This window comes from Berghia stephanieae, chromosome 14 (genome assembly GCF_034508935.2).
Source record: "Berghia stephanieae isolate SIO BIC M18660-M18661 chromosome 14, UCSD_Bste_1.3, whole genome shotgun sequence".
Lineage (NCBI taxonomy): Eukaryota > Metazoa > Mollusca > Gastropoda > Nudibranchia > Aeolidiidae > Berghia > Berghia stephanieae.
This window is the reverse complement of record NC_088373.1, coordinates 9,851,599-9,862,274: the sequence shown is the minus strand read 5'-3', so window position 1 is coordinate 9,862,274 and position 10,676 is coordinate 9,851,599. Positions and strand designations below refer to the sequence as shown.

General features: G+C 31.6%; 1 protein-coding gene across 2 annotated transcripts in view; it reads right to left on the bottom strand.

Moving 5' to 3' along the window:
• Positions 1-462: 462 nt before the first annotated feature.
• LOC144959455 (retinoblastoma-binding protein 5 homolog) overlaps positions 463-10,676 on the bottom strand; it is a 37,564-nt gene continuing 27,350 nt past the window's right edge. For both annotated transcript variants that reach the window (XM_078892049.1, XM_078892050.1), the window contains 3 exons: positions 5,259-5,469; positions 2,927-3,073; positions 463-1,377 (listed from right to left, as the gene is read on the bottom strand). In XM_078892049.1, the coding sequence (XP_078748175.1) occupies positions 1,361-1,377; positions 2,927-3,073; positions 5,259-5,469 (375 nt within the window). In that variant the 3' untranslated portion in view covers positions 463-1,360. The remainder of the gene's footprint in view (positions 1,378-2,926; positions 3,074-5,258; positions 5,470-10,676) is intronic.

Sequence of the window (10,676 nt, the reverse complement as noted above, 5' to 3'; positions counted from 1 at the left end):
TTTTGCCAGACAAGCAAACAAATATCTAACGTTAGCATGGCTATTTGTTTTAGAGCAGATTCATATCACTATCACTTATTCTAACAACTTATTCTGGTTAGAAATAGAATGTAATAGTAATTATAATTATTGCCATGAGGCAGTGAATGGGATATTTTAAAATAGAAGTTAAAAAAAACAACAGAATAATTTTTATCTATCTATAATTAGGGATAGTATGCCTTCGATATTCGTGTTCCTGTTTACTGCTCAAATGTAATCCATTGTACAAACATTTGTGTGAGTGCGTGCTGGTGTCTGGTTTTAGATTATTGGTGTGTATTCTAAATTAATGTGTACAGCGCTTTAGAGCATTGGAATATGATTTTTAGTGTTGTATAAATGAATAATAATAATTATTATTAATATTATAACCTGGGATACAGAGAGTCTATGAGAGTGAAACACAAATCAACAAATATCTGATATAACAATAGATAGGTTTATTGTTATTTATAAACACACGCTGTGTTTATGTGTGTGGATGTTGGAATCCCATTAAATTTGCGTTAGAAAAAAATTCTATACATTAAGGGGACATAAGGATGATGATAATGACGGCAATGATGATGATGATGATAATAATGAGAGGGGCAGGGGGAGGGGGGGGGAGGAAACCAAGACAACAATTGACATTTAAATGGCCTTAAGATTATTATTATTATTACAATTACCCCTGGCTTGAAAACAACATTGTCAATAACCTTCTGACTGATACAACTCTCCCTCCCATGTCACATACACTTTGCCTCTATAGACTTTAAAAAGTTGAGCTAATTTGACAGGTAAATCAAAGGAAAAACCCTGCCTGGTATGTCCTGATCTCTGACATGGTGACTTTGTAAAGTTTGACAGTACTGGGTAGTTGTAAAAATAAAAAACAATTGACATTAAAATGGCCTTAAGATTATTATTATTATTACAATTACCCCTGGCATGAAAACAACATTGTCTGATACAACTCTCCCTCCCATGTCATACACTTTGCCTGCTCTAGTCTTTAAAAACTTGAGCTAATTTGACGAGGTAAATCAAAGGAAAAACACTGCCTGGTATGTCCTGATCTCTGACATGGTGACTTTGTAAAGCTTGGCAGTTTGACAGTATTGGGAAGTTGTAAAAATTAAATTAAAACAAAAACAAATTAAATTTTATTTGTAGGGCCTGGTGACATTGTTGTGTCAGAATGCATAGCTTGATCGGTAATTCATCGCTCCTAAGTCTATGGCCGTGGTCTGGAGAGAAGACTCCAAAATCAAATGCTCGGTTCGGCTCTGTTCTAAACATAATTTTAATTTGTTTAAATATTTTTTTTTTCCCATCAGTCTCGTCCAGAACCTGTTTGGAAAGTTGGATGAAAAAGAAAAATTAAGATTTATTTTGTTATAAAGTCATGTAATCCACTAAAATATAGTGATGAAAAAACCACGCATAGAAATAGAAACATATGATACAGATGTACACTTACTTCCATCTATCAATTCAGTGAATAAAGAGAAATACAACTTATCGCAGACTTGCTACAAGTAACAAATAAAAACAAATCATGTACACTTTTAGAAAAAAAATCTGATTGCCGAGAAAAATATCAATATCTAGCCAAAAGCATGATTTCTAATAAATAAAAAAAAACAGTATTTGTATTGTCCAATATCCACTAAACATGCTCAAAGCACTTTACAAGGGGTCCCAAGCCAACAGTATTTACTAACATATAGGATGAGAAATCTAGACGATATCAAGTTGTTTTTTTTTTTCTTCCGACAGAGAATACGCTGTTAACAGCCAGATACTCATTTTACACCGAGTATGGCCAGTGGATAATGTGAGAAAAGAGCTTTTTTCCAAGAACTAAAATATGTGCCACTCAGAGTAACAATTGCTATTGTCCATTTCAGGCTATAGATAGTATGCGCTTGGCTAAGAAGCTCATAACATTGCCATCCGGAAGTATAACGGACCAACACACAAAACTGTGTGTATCCATGAACGTTTATAGTCAGGTTAATACAGTTCAGTGAGCATTACTCATAAACGCGGATGGCAAAAAAACAATAACAAAGACCTGAGTGACGTCATCTTCGAACTATCTATAGAATCCAGGGTCAACTCCAATCCTATGGGTCTTATCTGTCATCTGCATTTTTTGCCAAATTGGGACCTAAAATTTGCCAAAAGTTGCCAAAAAAACCCCCCAAAATTTGCCAAGAAATTTGCCAAAAAGACCAAAATTTGCCAAAAAATTTGCGGAGGAAAACGAAATGTTTCAGTAAAAATTAACACGCGATACAGAAAATTTTTTTATAAAAGACAATTTATTACATTTAAGGACTTGAGAAATGAAATGACTGTGATTAGCGTTGTTACAAAGATTTTAAAGGATCATTATCCGTAGAGAGTAGCTTCCCTTGGTTTGGGCCCAGGCAAAGCTGCAACATTTCTCAAGTTTCGCACTTTTTTTTTCGTTATTTTGTTTCCGCTTCTTTTTTTCTCCCCAAAATTTGCACGCGATTTGCCAATTTTCCAAAAATTTGCCACGATTTGCCAATTTTGGGAAATTTGCCAAAATTTGCGGATTGCCCTGATATTTGCGGCCGCAAAAAATGCAGATGACAGTCTTATGGCTGTCAAGGACTACTACCACTAATTTATATAAATTATCACTTTAAAATGTTTTAATATTTATGCAGTGTAATCCAGTTTGATCAAATACCACTTTCAGAGCAAAAGCAAAACATACAATATTTTTTATCTCCTTTTCTCTAAATTTAGGTTTAAAAATCTGAATCTGTAGGGAAAAAAACACCCAAATTTGGTCCCACAAAAATCCGATTAAATCTCCATGAACAGGTAAGTTATCAAGGAACACATAAGTGATTCCACATACCATCTTTGACATGAGATCCGCTGTCTCGACTTGAACGGTCTTTGTGCCGGGACTTGTCGGGTTTGGACGATTTCGATTTTTGCGGTCGGATCTTCTTGGAGTTGCCTTTCTCTGGCTGTTTCTTCACATTCAGGAGGGGGTGAATTTCTACAGTATTAGTCAGAGGGATGAAACATTAAAAAATGAATTCTCTAAAAAAAAAAAGAAGAAGCAGAAGAAACAAAAAATTTTAACTCAATCCTAGAGATTTTTGCTACTTTTCAAAATTGGAAAAAAAACAATTTAAAATGAGTATGTACATAAATAGTTTTATTCAACAATCATTAAACATGCAAAAACTAAAAACATTAGGTTTCATACGACGATAATAATTTGTCTCAGAAAAATGTAACAAATGGGCATGGAGTAAAAGTAACCCGGGTAAACTATGGATATGGTCGGTGTTAGGGTTGAGTGAGTTAAAAAGGAAAAAAGTAAGACAGGAAGATAAAAAAAGAATCATGCACAGAGAAAAATGTTCATCCCATAAACAATAGATGAATTACATTTTGAAATTCTACATAAAAACAGTACTTGTAATGATATGAGTATATTGAATGCGGATTAATTAAATTACTTTGTTTTATTCATGGACATAACAATAACGAATATGTGACAGATAACTAGTTTTATGTTCATGTAGCTTCTAAATCCTGCCACCTCCGTTTGGTTGCATCATTTAAAATACAGTGGAATCCCCATAAGCTCAACACCATTTGTTGGTTGAAAATTATCTGTCCTTTATCTGCTTTGTTCTAATGATAATGGATAAAGTCATCCTTGCTTAAAGTCAACCAGTATTTCTGGTCTGGCAGTGTTGGCTTTATCAGGATTCCACTGTGTAAACATTAAATAACGACAATGAAAACTATAAATGATAAGTATCAGGTTTAAAGATGAAGAAGAATGATAGACCAATGTAGGGAGGGAGTGGGGGAATTCACAAGGAAAAACCTGGAAGTAACTTAACTCTCACTATCCACTTCACTTAACCCTTAAGAAGGCTAGATACGAAAACTACAAAAATCCTTAATTGGGACGATTTGATGTTCATACATCAGGGATATTGTGAAAAAGATTTTGGTAAAAATTTTTTTTTTAAAATTGAAAATCTCTTCGTTGCCATGGAAATAATGGGCATCTTGGAAAATAAACAAGTTGTTTGGGGACTCCACCATTTTATTAAGTATGCTTGATTTAGATTTTTTAAATTGTTATGTAAAGTTTAATCATAGTTGTAAATGGCTGGCGACTAAATTTTATAAATATTTAATGTCAAAGGCTTAAATTTTTTTTTCTTTTGAAAGGTGAATGAAATTTCCTCAATTTTTTGGACAATATTTAAAGAAAAAATAGTTTATACCCGAAAACTATTTAATAGAAACAGAATCAAAGTAGCCAGCTACTTGTACTAACACATCAACCCCAATTGCACTCATGAGCCCCCTTAAAAACTTTGCAGTCAACGCCTGACTATTACTATTTCATATTCCCTTAAAATAATATAAACCCTAAAATAAACAATCGAAGAATACCAAAATGATAGGCATGTAAAAAGAAACAAAACAAAAAAATGATTATTTTAATTTAAGAAAAAAATAATATTTGTAAGATAAATATATAATTTTTCAAAAGGAATCTAACAAAATGATGACAAATATAAGGATGCCTCTCAGTTCTCAGATGATTTTTTTTTTTTTTTTTTTAACGAAAAGTTCCACAAAGGAATAAAGAAAATTTTATAAAAATAATTGATTCATGGGTGCCAGCATCTGGGGTTTAAAAAAACTGCAAGATTTGACATTTTTGGGTGGGTGAAAAACCTAAAAACCTACTTATTGTACAAACAAACATTTAAATAAAGAGCTGGCCAGACGGATATTGGAATTTATGAAAAGCCAGCAAAAACCAGCAATCTGGCACCCATGTATATTCATTGGTACATAATACGCAGCTTTGTAGTCCAGTGGTATGGCACTCACCTTCGGACCAGAAGGTCCAGAGTTCGGGTCCTACTCTAAGCAGTGAATAGTTGAGTCCTTAGAAAATGCTCTTTACTCATTCTCTCAACGAACCTATGTGTAAAAGACTACATAGCCTTTAACATCGTTGTCTCTGTCGGAAAAAATAATTGTAATATTGCCTAACAAGCGTCATGTCTCGTCCTACATGTTACGTGTAGCTGCTAGCTAGTAACGCCTTTTAAAGTGCTTTGAGCATGTTTAGTGGATATTGCGCTTTATTAATATTCAAGTCTTTTTCTTTTTAGGTTAAAAAAAAATATATCTGTTACCGTCTTTGGGAGCACCAGGCAAGTCAACATCCACAGTCTTTGTCTTTTTCTTTTTCGCCGAGGATGGAGAGGCTGATCCAGTCTGGCTACTCCGCCTCCTCTCTGACGTCGTGTCACTGTTGTTGGTGTGTCGAGTGCGCTTGCTTGTTGGAGTGTCCAACGGAGTCGGGCCAGAGTCGTCTCCCTTCTTTTTCTCAGGGGTGTCCCCGTCCTGGATAGTATTAGAGACACAGACAAACAAGCAATATAACATCAAAAAATCCAAAAGGGGAGAGCATTCTATTCACCCAACAGCAATGTCAACTCTAAACGGGAGAGTTTTTATCTTTTGTCTTCAACAATAACATAAGTTCTAAAAGAGAGATCATTCTATTTTCCTAGCAATAACATTAATTTTAAAAGGGAGATCATTCTATTTCCCAGCAATATCATTAATTCTAAAAGGGAGTTCATTCTACTGATCAGCAATAACATAAATTCTAAAAGAGAGAAGCAATATCATTAATTCTAAAAGGGAGATAATTATATTTCCCCAGCAATAACATTAATTCTAAAAGAGAGATCATTCTATTTCCCCAGCAGTATCATTAATTCTAAAAGGGAAGTCATTCTAGTTCTCTGGCAATAACATTAATTCTGAAAGGGAGATCATTCTATTTCCCCAACAATAACATTAATTCTTACAGGGAGGTCATTCTATTTCCCCAACAATAACATTAATTCTTACAGGGAGGTCATTCTATTTCCCCAACAATAACATTAATTCTAAAAGGGAGTTCATTCTACTGATCAGCAATAACATAAATTCTAAAAGAGAGAAGCAATATCATTAATTCTAAAAGGGAGATAATTATATTTCCCCAGCAATAACATTAATTCTGAAAGGGAGATCATTCTATTTCCCCAGCAGTATCATTAATTCTAAAAGGAAAGGTCATTCTAGTTCTCTGGCAATAACATTAATTCTGAAAGGGAGATCATTCTATTTCCCCAACAATAACATTAATTCTTACAGGGAGGTCATTCTATTTCCCCAACAATAACATTAATTCTTAAAGGGAGGTCATTCTATTTCCCCAACAATAACATTAATTCTTAAAGGGAGGTCATTCTATTTCCCCAACAATAACATTAATTCTAAAAGGGAGGTCATTCTATTTCCCCAACAATATCATTAATTCTAAAAGGGAGATAATTCTATTCCGCAGCAATAACATTAATTCTAATCCGGAGATCATTAACAGTAACATCAACTCATTAAGAAATAATCATTTTTCGCTGATATATCAAACCAATAAGGGTGATTATTCAATGCTCGAACCATTAACAATAATGAATGGAAACTTCAATTTTATTTATGAAGACAGATGATTTGGATGTTTCGGGTTTCCCCTTTTTCAGCAAAACACGATGAATGAAACATTAAAGATGAATGAGAGATGAGAGCGTGGTGTTGTTACGGTGAATCATAGATTAAGAAGACCCATAAACTTGCCAAAATCTTAAATCTGAAGCTTCTACAGCGTATAAAACTAGAATAAATTATAAAATATTTCAGACTATATCAGCCTAAATGTATAAAAATATCTTCCCTATCATTATATAAAGTGGTAACTATTGGGGAAAAAAAAGAAATAATAATGATGATGATATTAATAATATTAATATAACGTCGGACGACGAGTCATAACGCCTGTAATGTGTTATTACAATTATATTCTCTTTTAAGACAAAGACAACGCTATTGCTTGGTACTAAGACGTAATACTTTTATATTTGCGTGTGTTGAGAAAATGTTAATAATAACAATAATAATAATAATAATAATAATAATAATAATAATAATAATAATAATAATAATAATAATAATAATAATAATAATAATAATGATAAGAAGAAGAAGAAGAAGAAGAAGAAGAAGAAGAAGAAGAAGAAGAAGAAGAAGAAGAAGAAGAAGAAGAAGAAGAAGAAGAAGAAGAAGAAAAAGAAGAAGAAGAAGAAGAAGAACAATAATAATAATAAATACATGATAGATAAATAGATAAATAAATAAATAAATAAACAAATAAATATAGAAATAATGAAATGTTCAATTCCTTTGAAAATGGGGAAAAGGTTAACAAAACAAAACACAAAAAGATAGGAAAACAAACAAACCCAACAAATAGAGCAGATAATATTCTTAGCGGATGCTCTGTGCAATTTTTAATGAATATATCAAAACCTAACAAGACTAATCTGAAACAAAAAAGCACAAATATATATATATATATATCTGTTGTCAAAAGGACATCGAAGCCAAAATCAACGGAAGTATGCTATAAAATTAGAACAATTTATAATAAACAGCTTTAAAAAATAATTCTAGGATTTCTTCTTATAGAGATTCAAAGTACAATGAAAAAAATAAAATATTTAATGTGGGTGTTTAAATCATTTCGCTCAAGCAGTTTCTAGACTACAGTAAGCACGGTTACACTTATACCTTCGGAAAATTTTCTTCAAAAGTTTTAGTTTTATCGTCTAGATTCTTCTGAACACTCTGTATTTGCTGCCATTTCAAACACAGAACTCTATAGTGCTGTTTCCAAAAAAAATATTCTTAAAAAAAAAAAAAAAATCAAATCAAAATAATCTCGGGTTATATTCAATTTTGTGACCTTTACTATTCATCCATCAATTTGCTATTTAAGAGAAGTTTTTGGGAGAGTTAAAAATGATGATAATATTTAATATTTAAAGGAGTGGTTGAAAATCTCTAGCACTTCCATTGATAATAATAACAAAACAGTCTCTTTGAATCATTAACACAAAAAAAAAAGAGGAAAAAGATTTTTTTATTTTTCTCTCTTTTCTTTCCTTTTGACATTCATACTTTTTTGTAGTTTTTAACTGCCTTAATCTTCTGGAGAGAAAAAGAAATAAGATGCAATATTTAAGAATAAGAAAAAAACTATCTATATTACAAAGCTAAATAATGAAATATACTAAAATATAATACAACTAAACGTGAAATAATGTGAAGCTAAATTACAGTATAATATAGCTAAGTGATTGCAAATTGAGTCACTGTATTAAAAATAATTGTAATAATAAACATTTTCTAAAAAGCGAGTGATTGTAATGCAGTATAAGAATACAGAGTGATTGGTGAACTAAATAACAGTACAATACACCTAAGTAACTATAAAGCTAATACAGACTGATTGGTGAACTAAATAACAGTACAATACACCTAAGTAACTATAAAGCTAATACAGAGTGATTGGTAAACTAAATAACAGTACAATACACCTAAGTAACTATAAAGCTAATACAGAGTGATTGGTAAACTAAATAACAGTACAATACACCTAAGTAACTATAAAGCTAATACAGAATGATTGGTGAACTAAATAACAGTACAATACACCTAAGTAACTATAAAGCTAATACAGAGTGATTGGTAAACTAAATAACAGTACAATACACCTAAGTAACTATAAAGCTAATACAGAATGATTGGTGAACTAAATAACAGTACAACACACCTAAGTAACTATAAAGCTAATACAGAGTGGTTGGTAAACTAAAATGACTGTTTCAATAGAAGTAAGTACTAAGAGATTGTAATGCTAAATTACAGTCATACACCCAAAACCGGTTATAAAATGGGAATTGTGCAGAAGTGAATGAAGAAAAAAGGTCTGAAAAAGTGTGAATGGAACACGCCATACAAAACAGACAGAAAAATGCAAGAAGAAAACCATCACAAAAAAAATCAACATGCCTCGAGGCTGATTTTTTGTTGTTTCTCTTTTTTTCTTTCTTTTTTTTCTGCTTTGTCGGGTACTGTTTCATACAGACTTTTTCGGATCTTACACCATCTTACACCAATGCCTGCTCCCTAATTTGTTATTTCGAAGACGAGGAAATGCCGACAAGAATGGATTAAATTTTTGCTTTTGTTTTCTTTGTTTGCTTGTTTGTTTGTTGTTTTTTTTTTGTTTGCTGGCAGAAAAACAAAAATATAAGTTGCTCTAACTTGCATCAAGTCAATCTCGTGTTAAACTACTAACTAAAGGAATAAAGAAATAAGTTATAATAAATCTTCAATACTTGCAAAATAATAATTATGATGATAATAATAAAAATAATAATAATAATAATAATAATAATAATAATAATAATAATAATAATAATAATAATAATAATAATAATAATAATAATAATAATAATAACAATAATAATAAAAATAATAATATGTTTTTTGTTTTTTTTTATGGGGTTTACGGCGTTTGCAACACATTTAGGTTATATCAGCGCCAGTAAAAAGGAAGAAAATGGGATAGTAGAAAGTTCTGGAATTACAATTAAAGCACCCAAGAGAAAGTAAGACAAAGGGGAACTAGGAACAAATAGGAATCAGATGTAGATTCCAAGAGCATACAACCAAATTACTTAGTTTGAGATCACCTATAAGTCTCATCCGGACACAAGCACAAAATCCAACAAAGAGGAATACACTCAAATGCTTACATTATACATTAAAAATAACAAATATAATAATACATAACAGAGAGATGATTTACAAGGAAAAAAATATCATCTCCCAAAACAATAACTATGCATTTGACTGTTTCCCTCCCAGCCAGGGCCAGGACAAAACCAAGTAATCTCATTCCAAGACAAAGACAGAAAGCATGTTGGAAAACAGATATAAGGGGCTAGAAGACACAGTATGTACCTCCCTGCCCGCTATGGGAGGTCAGGATCCCCACCCAGAATAATAATAATAATAATAATAATAATAATAATAATAATAATAATAATAATAATAATAATAATAATAATAATAATAATAATAATAATAATAATAAATTGGACGGTCTGGAAAAATTTAATATAAATCTACGGGGCTGCTAGCTGGGTGTTGGGAAGTTTGGTGTGTTGGTATATAGTGTGGGGGGAAGGAGGAGGAGGAGGAGGAGGGAGGTACATTCAAGCTTGGAGGTCTAGAAAATAATAATGTGTAAACATATACCATGTCCTAGAATTAAGTAACAAATAACTAAAAGACGATAGATCAGGCCCATCTATATTATGTATCATATTTGGTATGTAGTTTTTTTTTTTTAAACTACTAGAAATAACTAAAGGTTTTGTTATAAAACATGATTATTTTAGCACATACAATAATGTGTAAAATCTTTCATTACTATGCACTGTGTGGAGACTTTTTGTTGATATGATAGCTTAAGATAAGATAACGATGAAATATCTATATGAGATATTTTGACAACGCGTCGTAAGTCATTTAATGGATTGAAGGAAAAAGTAAAATCAAGGTCTTCTAGACAAATTTTTAAACATGAATAAATGTTACAGTGAATGACATAATAAGTCGGATTATGAAAACGTTTGAACTGAGATAGTTAG